General features: G+C 39.9%; 2 protein-coding genes across 2 annotated transcripts; one reads left to right on the forward strand and one right to left on the reverse strand.

Moving 5' to 3' along the window:
• The first annotated feature begins 860 nt into the window (after nt 1-860).
• chid1 (chitinase domain containing 1) lies at nt 861-16,150 on the forward strand. Its single transcript, XM_061917162.1, has 12 exons — nt 861-1,236; nt 1,305-1,448; nt 5,293-5,425; nt 11,016-11,060; nt 11,130-11,236; nt 11,308-11,369; nt 11,434-11,523; nt 11,597-11,698; nt 14,516-14,665; nt 14,995-15,075; nt 15,164-15,206; nt 15,648-16,150. The coding sequence occupies exons 1-12, from the start codon at nt 1,129-1,131 to the stop codon at nt 15,744-15,746; spliced, it is 1,164 nt and encodes a 387-aa protein (XP_061773146.1). The 5' UTR covers nt 861-1,128; the 3' UTR covers nt 15,747-16,150.
• Nucleotides 15,857-17,557, reverse strand: gatd1 (glutamine amidotransferase class 1 domain containing 1). Its single transcript, XM_061917163.1, has 7 exons — nt 17,398-17,557; nt 17,232-17,308; nt 16,769-16,874; nt 16,587-16,694; nt 16,416-16,507; nt 16,179-16,272; nt 15,857-16,116 (listed from the first exon to the last, which is right to left on the reverse strand). The coding sequence occupies exons 1-7, from the start codon at nt 17,444-17,446 to the stop codon at nt 16,001-16,003; spliced, it is 642 nt and encodes a 213-aa protein (XP_061773147.1). The 5' UTR covers nt 17,447-17,557; the 3' UTR covers nt 15,857-16,000.
• Nucleotides 17,558-18,102: the final 545 nt, after the last annotated feature.

An 18,102-nucleotide genomic window follows, 5' to 3' on the forward strand; every position in this document is an offset into this window, starting at 1 on the left:
TCACCTTTCTTAGCATCATTGAGACCCCACGAGGTGATATCGTACATGGGGCTCCACTCCGATTGAGATTGACCGTCATGTTTAGCTTCTTCCATTTTCGAATGATTGCTCCAACAGTGGACCTTTTTTCACCAAGCTGCTTGGAAATTTCTCCGTAGCCCTTTCCATCCTTGTGGAGCTGTACAATTTTGTCTCTGGTGTCTTTGGACAGCTCTTTGCTCTTAGCCATGCTGAATGTTTGGGTCTTACTAATTGTATGGGGTGGACAGGGGTCTTTATGCAGCTAACAACCTCACACAGGTGCATCTGATTCAGGATAATACAGTGGAGTGGAGGAGGACTTTTAAAGGCGGACTAACAGGTCTTTGAGGGTCAGAATTCTTGCGGATGGACAGGTGTTCAAATACTTTTTTTCAGCTGTATCACACAAATAAATTGTTAAAAAAATCATAGATTGTGATTTCTGGATTTTTCTTTTTAGGTTATCTCTCATACAGTGGACATGCACTTACCGTGAAAATTTCAGGCCCCTCCATGATTTCTACGTGGGAGAACTTGCAAAATAGCAGGGTGTTCAAATACTTATTTTATATATATATATATATATATATATATATATATATATATATATATATATATATATATATATATATATATATATATATATATAATATATATATATATATATATATATATATATATATATATAAAAACTGGAAATTGTGATGTATCATGTTTTATGCATGCATGTTCGAAATAAACACCAACTCAACTCAACAGTTGTCCATTTAATTTAGTATTTTTTTGCGTTCACTTGCTGCTGCCCACCTGCTAAAATCATTAGTTTGCCGCGACTTTTATTTTGAAAATTGAAACCAGGCGGAAGTTATCGAGCTCTGTTTGTGGACGCCGCAGAGACACGTTGTCAGACAAGCTGTTTTCACAATACTCAGCATTTATTCATTACTAACATTTCGTTTACATTGCTGCCTATTTGTTGTAAATATCTTAATAGAGTCGCTTTCAATTGTCCGTTTGACGTGACTAGTAACCGGAAGTGTATCAAACAAGCTAACAGGAGAAAACCCACGGTTTCCCCCCGGATGTGTTCATTTATGTGCTTTGAAAATGACAACCACGTTTTTCGTGTTGTTTACTGTGCTGTGCTGCTGCTGCTCGGTTAATGCCACGCTGTCAAAAACGGACGCAAAGAGGTCGAACAAAGTGGAGACTCAGGTGAGCAAGTCTTTTACTTTGACAGTGTGCGTGAATGAGGTGTTAATGGCGGCACGTGTGTTTGGCAGGCTTCCCCAGCACACGTGACCGTGTTGGAGAGAGGGCTTGTGGTGGCGGAGGTCCACTGGAAGGACATTGTGAAGGAGGAGAAGAGATACTCTTCCCACATCAGGAGAACTTTTCCTGGAGCAGTTCTTGGTTATGTTACACCTGTAAGTCTGAACTACTACTACTAGTACTACTATTACTACTATTACAAGTAGGTCTGTATTGCTAATTGAGCACACCAGAGGATGCAACAATTAGAACATGCCAATCAAGGTTATTTCCAGCAAGACCTTCTCTGCTGGCCTAACATAACCAGAAATCATGATCATAACTAGAAACTTCCCATGGGAATTTTGATGGGCCTGCTGTCTGTGCCCTGGACCTTTGGCCAGGGGTCGCCGGAAACCGCCGTACTTATTAGATAAGGGGTCACCAACCTTTTTGAAACCAAGAGCTACTTCTTGGGTACTGATTAATGCGAAGGGTTACCAGTTTGATACACATTTAAATAAATTGCCAGAAATAGCCAATTTGCTCAATTTACCTTTAATAAATACATCTATATATATATATATATATATATATATCTGAAAAATGGGTATTTCTGTCTGTCATTCCGTCGTACATTTTTTTTCCTTTAACGGAAGGTTTTTTGTAGAGAATAAATGATGAAAAAAACACTTAATTGAATGGTTCAAAAGAGGAGAAAACACGAAAAAAAAGAAAATGTGAGCCTCAACCCCGCCCACCTCAACCGAGCACGGGGGGGGGGTTGGTGCTAGCGGGGGTGTATAATATAGTCTGGAAGAGTCATGGATGCATGGGATTCTGGGTAATTGTTATTTTGCATTTATGTTGTGTTACTGTGAGGATGTTCTCCCGAAAAGTGTTTGTCATTCTTGTTTGGTGTGGGTTCACAGTGTGGCGCATATTAGTAAAAGTGTTAAAGTTGTTTATATCACAACCGTCAATGTAACCTGTATTACCCAGTATGCCTTGCAATCTCGTACGTGTATATGCTGAAGCCACACACAACATGATACTGGACTGGCAAGCTGTTGGTACATGTTGTCGAAGGCGTCAAAGGCAATGGCTACATATCACGCCCTTATTATTGTTATCCGGGTGACCACCAGCAGTTATTCGCAAGAATGATTTCGGCTCCCATTTTCTTCTTTATTTTGTGAAATGGGTCAAAATGGCTCTTTGAGTGGTAAAGGTTGCCGGCCCCTGAGCTAGAGCAATGATTTAGAATCTACAAATAACTTTCACCAACTCAGAGGCGATGCAGCAGCTCAGCGGCTCAGTATGTCAGTAGCAGCATGAGCTTGTTACCTTTCTGTGATCACGCCACTGCTAAAAATAATTCCTCAGTGTTTGCGCTTATCATAACAATATTGATATTACTTAGTAATATGCAGGCCATGAAATCTAAATGGAGTATTGTTGGCAGTTTTAAAATGTTTTTAGAGGGCTCTATGGGCACAATAAATTATTCCTATTATCTTCATTGTTAGTCACCTCATACTTGCCATATTTTACAAATTAGAATGCATAAAGAAAGAAATACATATGTGTTCTTGTATTACATAAGGATTGTGAATGATAGGCAAACTTCCTAAAAAAGTGCAGTTCCATTTTAATGTGTCTTGTATTCATTTTAGTATTTAAGCTCCTACCTAGCTATCAACTAAATGAGCTTTATCACCAGTTTATCGAATTGTGGTTATCAATCATGTTTTTTTGATCATTTTAATTTGAAACGGTAATACTAACCATCAGGAATTTTACCGCAAATGTGTCATGGATATCGATGATGGTTAGAAACCACTAAGCACGCCACATGCCGCTGTTTCAACGTGGTGGTTGGAGTTTGCAGTGGCGTAGAACTGCACTACAATACATTATGCTGACAGCTCTTTTTAATACTTTACATAAAAGTTTAACTACTAGGGACAGCATGAGGCATTAGTTGTACACCACTGCAAACTAAAACCGCAGTAGTATATATCGTGCATGGGTCCGTAACGGACAATGCATGGCGTAAAACGGAAAGAGTCCTTTGGAAATCAGGGTTAAGGCCTGGGAGGCAGGGCTTCCCCCCTCACAAATATTTTATTTTCAGAACCAACATTGTATTAAACATTTTTTGGTCTATGTATTTTCAAAATTCACAACAAAATAGCTATGTTTGAAAAACACAAGTGTCCACTGCATTGGAGGCTGGTATTTATTATTTAAGAGGTTAATATGTCAATGCAAGGATATACCAATATTTACACTAGTCCAAGTTCCTCTATACAACAAGAGCATGCTAGTGTATTTTATTTCCCAGTATCCATCCATCCATTTTCTACCGCTTATTCCCTTTTGGGGTTGCGGGGGGCGCTGGCGCCTATCTCAGCTACAATCGGGCGGAAGGCAGGGTACACCCTGGACAAGTCGCCACCTCATCGCAGGGCCAACACAGATAGACAGACAACATTCACACTCACATTCACACACTAGGGCCAATTTAGTGTTGCCAATCAACCTATCCCCAGTTGCATGTCTTTCCCTGTAGTGCTGTCAAATGACACATTTTTTAGATCCGATTAATCACTTTTGAATTTGGAATAATCATGATTATTTACAGGTTATCACGCTCTTCCATATTTTAAATCAACCAAAAAAAGACCACAATATTTGGGCAAAAATGCAATATCTTTGTCAGAATGTCACCCAGGAACATTTACAAAACTGTTTTATTTGAATGCACCTCATTTCTTTTCTCAAAACAATTTTATCCTAAGTCCAGTCAGTGTATTTTGAAGTGAAGTTTACCAAGTCATCATCATCAGCAGTCACTTGAACGAGTATGACGATCCTCCTGGAAGGGGTGTATCCCTTCATGGAGGATGCCTGTTTGTGACTTTGTTTAACGTGGGCAGACTGGTGCACAGACAGTCACCACACGATCCTTGACAGAATCAGGTCAGGTTCCAGTGGCATGGAGTCCAAGACGACTGGGGACCCTTTTCTGCTGCAACCTTCTTCCGCCATCGCAGCCGTTGTGATAGTTCTTAAATCTACCGTCTTCCGCCTGCTCCGCCGTTGAGGTCTTCACCGTATCCCTGGCTAGGGTACAGTCAGGTACTAGGCCTTTGCCAAGGGCCACCTGGTGTAACAGTAGTTAACCTCCTAGCGCCCCAATACCCCATAGAGGAGCCTCCACTGCTGGATCCACTTTAACGTCATGCTTAGGAAACAAGTCGCAGTCTCCTTACTCATCTTGGCACTGACACATGCTTTGGCTTGATCACTGCTGTTCTTGTTTTGTATTTTGGTTTAGAAATTGTTACTTAAACAAATTGCAAACAGCCCTTTTAACTCTTCCAAGTCCGGCACGCTCGGCTACTCCAAGTGCACTTAGCTACACACTTGGGTTCAATACACTTCCCCCTTCTTTAACAGGATTGGAAAGAGGTGTGCCAGGAAACTGCACAATTCCCCACAATAACAATAATAGACCTACTTGAAATAATAGAAATGCAGAATTGTAGAAGTAAGCAAACCTGTGCCATACTCCTTTTGTTGCATCCACACAGACCATTTTTATTGTCCATGTTGTACCTCAAAGTAGACACCCACACACCTGCCACTGCACAGAGCATCAATGCACATTCAGCAAAAATTTAACCCGGAAATCTTTTAAAAATCCTCACAGCACAAATCTGACAAAATAAAACTACAGTTGACTTGTGCTGTACGAGTATGCTGCAAAACAAAACAACAGGTTAGAAATGAGTGAATGAATAGATATCCTCACTGTGAGATATTTTTAAGTCAAATTTCAGCTTCCCCAAAACTACTGTGTACATTATTCACTTTGAACAAGGAATGTTTTAAACTATTTTTGACTCAAATGTACATTTGATCTATTTTAATTTATAAATAACACATTTTAATTTGGATTTTGTGAATAGTACTGGCAACTATTTTTTTTTTTGGGGTAATCTATTCCACCAGTGGAACTCTCACGGTTATGACATCACCAAGCTGTTTGGGCCCAAGCTGACATCTGTGTCTCCAGTGTGGCTTCAACTCCGCCGCCGAGGACATGAGACCTTTGAGGTGACGGGGCTCCACGACCACGATCCAGGTAGACCATCTGTGTCCTCACCAATAGAATGTTTCTTTTAGGCTTGTCCCGATAGCAATATTTTGGTACCGGTACCAAAATGTATTTTGATAAGTTTTGATACCTTTCTAAATAAAGTGGACTACAAAAAAAAAAAGTAATTATTAGCTTTATTTTAACAAAACAATTTATGGTACATTAAACATATGTTTCTTATTGCAACTGGAGAAAAATGTTGTCCTTGAATAAAATAGTGAACATACAACTTGTCTTTTAGTAGTAAGCAAACAAGGCTCCTAATTTATCTGCTGACATATGCAGTGACATATTGCGTCATTTTCCATTCTATTATTTTGTGAAAATTATAAAGGACAAGCTGTAAAAATTGATTATTCCACCTGTTCATTTACTGTTAATATCTGCTTACTTTTTATTTTAACATGTTCTATCTACACTTTTGTTCAAATGTATTAACTTATTCTTCTGTTTGATACTTTACATTAGTTTTGGATGATACCACAAATATAGGTATCGATCTGATACCAAGTAGGAGCCTACATTGGTCATATTCAAAGTACTCATGTGACTAGGGCAGGGGTCCCCAAACTTCGGCACGCGGGCCGAATCCAGCCCATCAGCGTCCAAAATACGGCCCGCGGGAAGTCCCAGGTTAAAAAAAAATATATAAGGGGTGTAACGGTACGTGTATTTGTGTTGAACCATTTTGTACGGGGGTTTTGGTTCGTTACTGGGGTGTACCACAGGAGTTTCTAAACAAAAGTCTTAACAAGCTGCTTTGCTTCTTCTGCCTTTGTCTCAGGACCCAGCATTGTCCCACCCACACAACCATCTGATTGGTTACATATATAGCGGTAACAGCCAATCAGCAGTGCGTATTCAGAGCGCATGTAGTAAATGCTTCAGCGTCGAGCAGATAGGTGTTTAGGAGGTGAGCTTAAGGCAGCGTACTCTCCCCAAATGATATTAAACACTTCCCAGTCAACTACTACTAACATCACTATGAGCCCGTTGACCTTCTAGAAACTTAAACTGCAGCTCAGTTCGTTAGCAGTCCTGGCTTGAGGTGAAGGCTAATTAGATTATAGCGTAACATTAGCTAATTTTGCGGTGTGTGTGTGTTTATTTTACGGACAGAAAAGCTTTGAATGGCAGGGTCGCTGCTATCACATGTTGATAAAAAAAAACAAAATTTACATAATAAAAATCAACTGAAGGCTTCCCAAATGCTGTGATAAATTAAGCATGAGGAGTTGACTTGAAACTGTTTAATGTTGCACTTTTTATATGTAGAAAAAAAGTTTTGTAATTTTACTTAATCCGAGCAACAATTTGAGGCAATTTAATGTTGATTAACATGGGCAGAATTATTATAGTGTTCCCAATGTTAAAAAGATAAAGCCATTGTTTACAAATTTGGTAAATAACCCCCAAAAATTATATTTTGTTGTGTTCCAACTTTACCGAAAATGAACATATATATATATATATATATATATATATATATATATATATATATATATATATATAATTTTTTGGGGGATATTTTTTTAAATCCGTTCTTTCTAATCCATTTTCTACCGCTTGTTACTTTTGGTGTCTCCTAGCAGCTCAGTCAAATCATATTGTCTAAAAATACATATTTCCCATCCATAACGTGACATAATTGCGCTTGGACTATATATATATATATATATATATATGTATATATATATATATATATATATATATATATATACACATATACACACATACAAACACACACACAGCCCGGACCCTGGCCAAAATTTTTTTTTAACCCAATGCAGTCCCCGAGTCAAAAAGTTTGGGGACCCCTGGTCTAGGGACATATTTCCTGAGTTTATAAACATAATTTCATTATTATATAGGGTTAGGCCCAATAAGTGATTAACTTCAGCCTAAATCAATCAATCAATCAATCAATGTTTATTTATATAGCCCCAAATCACAAATGTCTCAAAGGACTGCACAAATCATTACGACTACAACATCCTCGGAAGAACCCACAAAAGGGCAAGGAAAACTCACACCCAGTGGGCAGGGAGAATTCACATCCAGTGGGACGCCAGTGACAATGCTGACTATGAGAAACCTTGGAGAGGACCTCAGATGTGGGCAACCCCCCCCCTCTAGGGGACCGAAAGCAATGGATGTCGAGCTGGTCTAACATGATACTGTGAAAGTTCAATCCATAGTGGCTCCAAGACAGCAGCGAGAGTCCCATCCACAGGAAACCATCTCAAGCGGATCAGCAGCGTAGAGATGTCCCCAACCGATACAGGCGAGCGGTCCATCCTGGGTCCCGACGAGCGGTCCATCCTGGGTCTCGACTCTGGACAGCCAGTACTTCATCCATGGTCATCGGACCGGACCCCCTCCACAAGGGAGGGGGGGACATAGGAGAAAGAAAAGAAGCGGCAGATCAACTGGTCTAAAAAGGAGGTCTATTTAAAGGCTAGAGTATACAGATGAGTTTTAAGGTGAGACTTAAATGCTTCTACTGAGATAGCATCTCGAACTGTTACCGGGAGGGCATTCCAGAGTACTGGAGCCTGAACGGAAAACGCTCTATAGCCCGCAGACTTTTTTTGAGCTCTAGGAATCACTAATAAGCCGGAGTCTTTTGAACGCAGATTTCTTGCCGGGACATACGGTACAATACAATCGGCAAGATAGGCTGTAGCTAGACTGTGTAGTATTTTATACGTAAGTAGTAAAACCTTAAAGTCACATCTTAAGTGCACAGGAAGTCAGTGCAGGTGAGCCAGTACAGGCGTAATATGATCAAACTTTCTTGTTCTTGTCAAAAGTCTAGCAGCCGCATTTTGTACCAACTGTAATCTTTTAATGCTAGACATGGGGAGACCCGAAAATAATACGTTACAGTAATCGAGACGAGACGTAACAAACGCATGGATAATGATCTCGGCGTCTTTAGTGGACAAAATGGAGCGAATTTTAGCGATATTACGGAGATGAAAGAAGGCCGTTTTAGTAACGCTTTTAATGTGTGACTCAAAGGAGAGAGTTGGGTCGAAGATAATACCCAGATTTTTTACAGAGTCACCTTGTTTTATTATTTGGTTGTCAAATGTTAAAGTTGTATTATTAAATAGAGGTCGGTGTCTAGCAGGACCGATAATCAGCATTTCCGTTTTTTTGGCATTAAGTTGCAAAAAGTTAGCGGACATCCATTGTTTAATTTCATTAAGACACGCTTCCAACTGACTACAGTCCGGCGTGTTGGTCAGCTTTAGGGGCATGTAGAGTTGGGTGTCATCAGCATAACAGTGAAAGCTAATACCGTATTTGCGTATGACGTCACCCAGCGGCAGCATGTAGATGCTGAAGAGTACAGGGCCAAGGACCGAACCCTGGGGAACTCCACACGTTACCTTAACATAGTCCGAGGTCACACTGTTATAGGAGACGCACTGCATCCTATCAGTAAGATAAGAGTTAAACCATGACAGGGCTGAGTCTGACATACCAATTCGTATTTTGATACGCTCTAATAAAATATTATGATCGACGGTATCGAAAGCAGCGCTAAGATCGAGGAGCAGCAACATAGATGACGCATCAGAGTCCATCGTTAGCAATAGATCATTAGTCAATTTTGCGAGGGCTGTCTCAGTCGAGTGATTTGCCCTGAAACCGGATTGAAAGGTTTCACATAGATTGTTAAACGCTAAGTGCTCATTTAGCTGCTCTGCAACAATTTTTTCGAGGATTTTCGAAATAAAGGGAAGGTGAGACACCGGTCGGTAGTTTACCATGAGGTCAGGATCGAGGTTAGGTCTTTTAAGGAGAGGATGAATAACCGCTTTTTTGAATGCAACGGGAACAGTGCCCGAGGAAAGTGATAAGTTTATAATATTTAGCACTGATGGACCTAATAATACAAAAAGCTCCTTGATAAGTTTCCCAGGAAGTCGGTCAAGTAAACATGTTGTTTGTTTTATTCCATTTACACGTTGTAACAATCCTTCTAATGTTATTTCATCAAAATGAGAGAAACTATTTTGGATATTTGCAGTATCCGCCGTATATACAATCGTATCTGTGTTACTATAACCCAGTTGTAGCCGGGACGCATTGTCTTTAATCTCCTTTCTAATAAGTTCAATTTTCTTATTAAAGAACTTCGTAAAGTCATCTGCCGAATGGGTGGAGCTACTGGAAGGAGTCCCTTGTTGGGTTAGCGATGCTACCGTACTAAACAAAAATTTTGGATCGTTTTTATTAATGCGGATGAGATTTGAGTAATAATTAGTTTTAGCTAAGGTAAGCATGCGTTTATAAGTTATTAAACTATCACTCCATGCTTGATGGTGCACCTCAAGTTTAGTCGTGCGCCATTTGCGTTCCAGCTTTCTACATAATAATTTCTGAGCTCTAGTTTCTTCAGTAAACCAGTAAACTCTTTCGGTCTGCAACATTTTTTATTTTCAGTCTATGAATGTACAACTGTTTGTTTTGCTTTGTTGATCATTGACCGAAGAACAATAAACAACAACAAGAATTTTATAATGAGGAAACAAGATTCTGTTACGATAAAAAATGTAAATGTAATCATAGTAGTATCGACTAGATACGCTACTGTACTTGGTATCATTACAGTGGATGTCAGGTGTAGATCCACCTATGGTATTTGTTTATATTTAGGCGCAATAGCTTTTGTTAGCGGTGACGGCGGTGAGCTGTTGTATCTTACTATAGTGTGTAATAAAGCATGTTTAGCTATACCTCATCCTGCAGGTATGTTACTTGTAAGAAACTTACTTTATGTGTCGCCATGGAGGCGAGGATTAGTGATTTAGAAGTAGCTAAAACACTGCCAAATGCGGATGGATGTTCGCTGCTAGATAGCCATGTCTTAAAGCACCTCTTCTTGAGGGCGTTTCCGTGTTATAATTTCACCTTTATTGTTAGTTCTTAGGCCAAAATGCGTCCGTTCTCCCTTTTCTGTCCACAAACTGTCTGCTTGTAAGTACTCTGTGATTGTGCACTGTCGAACATGCTCCTCTGCTCATAAACCCAGCAATGTCATGACGTGATGGTGCGGAGTCATGCCCTTTGGAGACCGGTACTTTTCAAACATAGTATAGTATCGTGACGCAGCATGGCTCTGTTGGTAGAGTGGCCGTGCCAGCAACTTGAGGGTTCCAGGTTCGTTTCCCACTTCTGCCATCCTAGTCACTGCGGTTGTGTATTTAGGCAAGACACTTTACCCACCTGCTCCCAGTGCCACCCTCACTGGATTAAATGTAACTTGGATATCGGGTTTCACTATGTAAACTGCTTTGAGTCACTAAAGAAAAGTGTTATATAAATATAATTCACTTCTTCACTTCACTGTTTTTGATTAATTAGTACCACAATACTATACTAGTACCAGTGTACAATACAACCCTGGTTTCTTCTTATTTAGGAGTCTTGTGAGCTGGAGGATCGGCCCATTTTCCACCAACATTCCCAGCTACTTGCTATACTTTTATCCTTCCCTTTTATTAGCTCAAGAGTTCTGTAAGATATTCAGATGAGACTGATGATGCACGTGTCTTTCCAGGCTGGGTCAAAGCTGTCCGAAAGTCTAACAAAAAGGTCAGATTGGGTGAGTTGATGTGATCATGTGACTCGGTCGTTCTTCTCCTGATAAAGACTCCATATTGTTTGTTGCCAGTGCCGAGGTTGCTGTTTGACGGCTGGTCATACCAGGACTACATGAGCGTGCTGGCCAGTGAAGATGAGATCGAGGAGCTGGGAAGTGAACTAGTGCAGGTTGCAAAGGTAAAGTGGACTGACTGGGATTACTTTTTCAAATCCTTTAGTGTATTTTAACTTATTTTGTGCTGCTGCAGACTGAAGGATTTGATGGTTTCACACTGGAGCTGTGGAGCCAGCTGGCGGGCAAAAAAAGAAAGTAAGTCACGGAGTAATATTTGTATTTAATTGTGACTTACGTATGAGTGTTGTGTGTCTCACAGAGAATTGGTCCATTTGGTAAAACACATCTGTGAAACCTTGAAGAGCAAAAACTTTGACTGCATCCTCGTCATTCCCCCTGCTGTGACAAGGTGAGTAAGGGGGGAGTTGGAGCACCAGCGGGAAAGTCAATATATGTCTTTAACTCTTCCATGTCTGGATCAGCACGGGGCAGTCTAGTATGTTTGGAAGGGAGGACTTTGAGCAGCTTGCTCCTGCAGTAGATGGCTTTAGTCTCATGACCTATGACTACTCAAACGGTGCCAGGTAAGAATACAAATACAAGGCATGGTAAAATGTAGAACATTTTTCACATGATCTGGCATTTTTCTAAAAGGATGTAAAAGCCCAACAATCAGAAAAATAGGATCTGAATGTGTAACCCCCGTAGTCCCGCCTGGGATTCGAACCAGCGTCTTGGTTTGCACACGTACAGTGGGGCAAAAAAGTATTTAGTCAGCCACTGATTGTGCAAGTTCTCCCACTTAAAATGATGACAGAGGTCTGTAATTTTCATCATAGGTACACTTCAGCTGTGAGAGATGGAATGTGAAAAAAAATCCAGAAATTCACACTGGGAATTTTAAAGAATTTATTTGTAAATTATGGTGGTAAATAAGTATTTGGTCAACCATTCTAAGCTCTCACTGATGGAAGGAGGTTTTGGCTCAAAATCTCACGATACATGGCCCCATTCATTCTTTCCTTAACATGGATCAATCGTCCTGTCCCCTTCGCAGAAAAACAGCCCCAAAGCATGATGTTTCCACCCCCATGCTTCACACTAGGTGTGGTGTTCTTGGGATGCAACTCAGTATTATTCTTCCTCCAAACACAATGAGTGGAGTTTATACCAAAATGGATACATGGATTATACAGCAGAGGATTGGGAGAATGTCATGTGGTCAGATGAAACCAAAATATAACTTTTTGGTATAAACTCAACTCGTCGTGTTTAGAGGAAGAAGAATACTGAGTTGCATCCCAAGAACACCATAACTACTGTGAAGCATGGGGGTGGAAACATCATGCTTTGGGGCTGTTTTTCTGCTAAGGGGTCAGAACGATTGATCCGCGTTAAGGAAAGAATGAATGGGGCCATGTATCGTGAGATTTTGAGACAAACCCTCCTTCCATCACTGAGAGCTTTGAATGGTTCACAAAATACTTGTTTTCACCATAATTTACAAATTCTTTAAAATTCCTACGATGTGAATTCCTGGATTTTTTTTCCACATTATGTCTCTCACAGTTGAAGTGTACCTATGATGAAAATTACAGACCTGTCATCATTTTAAGTGGGAGAACTTGCACAATCGGTGGCTGACTAAATACTTTTTTGCCCAACTGTACTATTGCACTGCCACACTCACTGGCATCTTACATACACATTATGTTAAAATCTCATAATTGTCCAAAGGTTTTTTTTAACATATTTGTAATTATCATTCTATACATTTATAAAATGCTACTAATACAGTGATACCTCAACTTAAGTGTTTGGAGGTAAAAGCAGTCTCTCAGCCAATTATACTTTTTACAAGCATCCCCAACATAATTTTGCAATACAAATGTTTCAGTGAACCCTGTGAGATCTGCCCAAAACATCTGGTGAGCATTAACTTATGGTTTGAGTTAGGGCTGGGCGATATATACGATATATCTCGGGTTTGTCTCTGTGCGATATAGAAAATGACTATATCGTAATATTCGAGTATACGTTCTCACGCAGTTGCTTTTAGCTGCGGGCGTACACTTCAGGCTCTTCTCACTCTTTCCTGTCTCTCCTTCTCACAGATGAGCAGGCGCACATTCTTACATACGTCACATACTGTCACGTCATATATGTGTCCGCCCTCGCAGAGCAGAGAGGTAACAGACTGGGCTACGTTAGCTCCTAACGTAGCCGTACGAGAGAAAGAAGGTGCGGATCTGGTAACAAATGAAGGAAGACTTAATTCCCAATAAAAAACAGCAGGGTTTCCATCGTCTGGCGGTGGTTCGGCTTCAAGTGGGAATGTGTCGAACAGACAACTGTAATTTGTCAAGTGTGGGGAGAAAAAGCGTTGCTATAAAAAGTACCTACACTGCTAATATGTAGCATCATTTGAAAAGTCACTCGCTAGAGAATGAAGAGAATTTCAAAACCTTAGTAACATACCACATAGTGAAGGACGAATACTATTTGATTTCTTATTATGCAGCTCATTTTTATTTGACACTTAAAATGTCTCTGACAATCTTGCACTTTCTGTTTTGGAAATGACTTAAATGTTTGTGCCACTGCTTAATAACTTTAATAAATACACTTTTGGTCATTTGACTTAGTTGTGATTTCCCTCTCTGCATGAAAGTTTAAAAGTAGCATATATGAATGCAGTATGAAGAATGTTTTAATGTAGACACATAGAATCATCATACTGCTGTGATTATATGCATCAAGTGTTCATTCAAGGCCAAGGCAAAATATCGTAATACATATCGTATATCGCGATATGGCCTAAAAATATCGCGATATTAAAAAAAGGCCATATCGCCCAGCCCTAGTTTGAATCCAACCATGAGGAAAAAGGGAGTGTGAAGGTGACATTGATTTGGGATACAAAGGTTTTAAGCGCCGCCACAGAAATAATTAAGCTCGTAAGTTGAGGTACTACTGTAATAAAAAAATGCATGGTCGGTCACAAATGACATTTCATCGCAGTTGTTATACTGTGTATATGTAACATGTATTTTAATAGAAAAAGTAATCATGTTAATGCTCAGTTTTGGACAATGCTGTAGAGGCATTCACTTAACAACTGTTATTATTGTAGTGCAGTTGCAGTAGTTTACAACAGCCCAACATACTGAGATTTGTCTGTTTTGTCGCTTTAATGTAGCTAAATACTAAGAAAAAACTGCTTTGTTTTTAATGTATGTTGCCTCTTCCAGTTAAGCATTGCAAGTTTTTTTTTAAATTGTGTACATCCAAAATCCAAGTCGTTAGGTCCAGTCTAGTGCATAGCAGTAAACAAACAAAGGTGATAAATTGATTTTGAAGAAAGTGTAAGATGGTGATGCATAGTGGGTGTTTGTTCCCAGACCAGGACCAAACGCCCCCCTGTCCTGGGTCAAAGACTGTGTCCTCCAGCTGGCACCCAAGACAGAGTGGAGGTCAAAGATCCTGCTTGGACTCAACTTGTATGGCCTGGACTTTGTCAATCAAGGGGTGGAGCCAATACTCGGGGGGAGGTGAGCCAAAAGCTGCGGGACCACAATGTTCCCTCGCCACTTTGTGGTTTACTTACCACTGACTCAAGAGTGTGAAGAGTTTTAAGAACATAAGAAATATTTCACTGTTTTTGAAAGCTTTGCGGAGGGATTATAAAGACGAATGCATATAATTTGGAAATTAATATTGAATGAATAGCATTGCTACTTAGCAGGAATTCACTTACCACAGTGCTGGGGTCACAGTAATCGAGAGAACACTGTACTTAGATATGATTAAAATGTTAGTAGGATGGAAGAGTCACTGTGTGTGTGTGTGTGTGTGTGTGTGTGTGTGTTTTTGTGTGTAGGTATGTAGAGATTTTACGTGAACACAGACCCAAACTCCTCTGGGACGAATATTCTGCTGAGCATTACTTCACATACAAGAGGTAATGATGGACAGTGTCATACAGTCAATACAACTTTATTGAGTTTGATCTGTACAACTAACGCAATTATTTCTGGTCTTAATTTCAGGAGCAACGGGGCTAAGCATGTTGTGTACTATCCAACCTTGAAGGTACAGCTTTTACTATGCCTGTGAATATTCTCATTCATTCTGGTAATTGAATCGAGCATAACTGGACTGTTAAGATTGTCTTTGAAGACATTTCGCTGTATTGTTGCAAAAGTGCAGTTTTTGAAAGCGTCCTTGTCTGAGCATGTCACTACCTGTAAATGATAATTATTAAGATCCAGCACCATCCTCGCAGACTAGAGCTGTCATATCCAGGTTTGGCAGTATTAACTGATAAAGCCTCCTAATTTAAAAGGTGCAAGTCTTCTAGACATTCTGAACAATCCTGTTGTGATCTTTTACTGTACAATGGAAATGTTTTATCAATGTTTTATTGTGCACATTTTACAGGCAGTGTAAAAAGTAAAGTCTATTTTTCCAATTATATAATTGGTGTTTTGGGTTTTAAGGAATAAATCATGTTCCTTTACTTGTTCTTTCCAGTCAGTGCACATGAGGATCTCTCTGGCTGAAGAACTTGGTACAGGTATCTCCTTATGGGAACTTGGACAAGGATTGGACTACTTCTATGACCTCCTATAAGAACTTTGTTCATCAGCACAAGGATTTGTGTAATCATTTCAGATTACAAAGGCAAGCGCTGCACAGATAATTTTTTTGTTTGAAATGACTAACTCTAAAATGAGACAATATTTAAACAATAGTACTTTAATCTGTGGACAAATGGGTACATTGTTTTCCGCGGCTGACAAAACACCTATTTGGTTCAAGTCAAAGTATGAGTGTATGTTTGAAGTGTTCCGTTGAAGATCGATGAATTTGTGAAATGACTAAGCTTACTTGGCGCTAGAAAGCAGAATTAAATTGTTGACAGCAAGCCAGGTGGACTGCATGTTCTGTCCAGTGATCAGGTGTCTGTCTGTGACCACATGCACGGCGTCTTCTTGGCTTGCTGGGAAATAAAGAGTGACTTGAGTTTTTACTAATGTAATTCTTATGAATTTGTCAGCTCACCTGTGTATGATCCCCCACTGTCCTTGACAAAGTCTTCCACAATTAATGGCAGGTTTGCAAAGTCAGGCCTACGGACCAGTTCAAACACTGATGGCTTCAATGGAAACAGTCAAATTTAGATACACAGGACATTTCACCAACATTATACCAAGTGTGTTAACTTGGATTATGTCCAATTTCCCCAAGTGTTACAACCCAATTTGCATTGGCATTAGGTTACAATAAAGTGAAACATACCCCAGTCAAGCTGTAGCCATTGAAGATCCACCTGTGTTCTTCTGTGGCACAACAGAGTGCAGACACTCCTTGTCCTACAGCACACACAGGCTCTGCACACACACCAACACAAACCGTATACAAGTACTGTACATACACGTAGTGACACACTTTCTAGGAAGCCTCACTGACTTTGCTGGGAGATGAAGTGTGACAGAATGCGGTGCAAAGAGCCGCTATGTGCCAGGTCATTGGGCGCTCCCGGGCAGTCGGGGATAAGCAGGGCCTGGTATCGCGCACCTGGACACGGCCAAGGAGACACAGCTGAGCAACACCGCGGGCAAGAAAGAACACTGACCATAGATGATTCTCACCATCGATGGATTCAAGTTTGGCAGGAGTGGCATAAGGATTCAAATTGAAGTCCTGCACCCACCTGGACGTGCTTTCATCAACCCCAAAAAAGTCTATAGACTTCCCCTTTCAGTATACAAGAGCAAAATCATCGTATATTTAGCGTACAGTAGATAAATCAAGTAAACATCCAACCACAATAACTAATGTGACTTAAACTTCAGTAGAAAATAAAGTACACACATAGTGTATTTTGCCGGTTTTGTAAACCTTTTGAGAACAATGTTTTGGCATGTTACCTATAACCTAGTATTACTATGACACTACTGTTATTTTAACAGGAGTGTGTTCACTTCTATTGCCACTGATGATAGTCTTCATTCGTTTCCCAAGTGATGGAGAACGATTAAAATACACTATATATTTTATCGAAAGGTATTTTCTTTATTTATATCCCTTTTGCAGTGTAAAGAAGAATCTTACCGCCGGCGTGGCTGTCTGCAGGTTAAAGACTGAGGAGCAAAGACTGAAGCACTGATGGAAAGACTTTGCCGACACTCCTGCAAGGAAGGAACACAAACATGACTATACGCTACCAAAATGTCACTTATTACACGAAAACATGCTCGTCGAATGTTGATTTACATACCTTGAGGAGACGCACTCAACACAATCAAACATGTCGGCTTTGCTGACATTTCTACTTCACGAATCCGTTTAACATTAATAAAATGTTGGTTACAACCCGGAAAACCGCCGAAATAGAGGTGCAGTCACCTGACATCCGCCCATAGGACCTTCAGAATAAGAGCAGCCAAAATGTTACCGGAGTGAAACGCCAGGGAAAAAAAAACTGTTATATCTCTGTCAACAGGGGGTGACAACACAAGCTTGGAGATGAATATACAGTATCGTATCTTAAAAGTTTTCACAAAACCTAGTTTACTTTTTCAGTCACGTTTAAACAAGACATTTACAATGCGGCTTTCACACACGAGTTTATAAGATGGTCTGTACTCTGTACTGCATGGGTGCCCACACTTTTTCTGCAGGCGAGCTACTTTTCAATTGACCAACTCGAGGGGATCTACCTCATTTATATATATCATTTATATTTATTTATTTATGAAAGAGACATTTTTGTAAACAAGTTAAATGTGTTTAATGATAATACAAGCATGTGTAACACATATTGATGTCTTTCTTTCACGAAGACAAGAATATAAGTTGGTGTATTACCTGATTCTGATGACTTGCATTGATTGGAATCAGACAGTAATGATGATAACACCCACATTTTCAAATGGAGGAGAAAAAAAGTTGTCCTTTCTGTACAATACCACATGAAAGTGGT

Source organism: Nerophis ophidion, linkage group LG12 (assembly GCF_033978795.1).
Source record: "Nerophis ophidion isolate RoL-2023_Sa linkage group LG12, RoL_Noph_v1.0, whole genome shotgun sequence".
In the NCBI taxonomy this organism is placed as follows: Eukaryota; Metazoa; Chordata; class Actinopteri; order Syngnathiformes; family Syngnathidae; genus Nerophis; species Nerophis ophidion.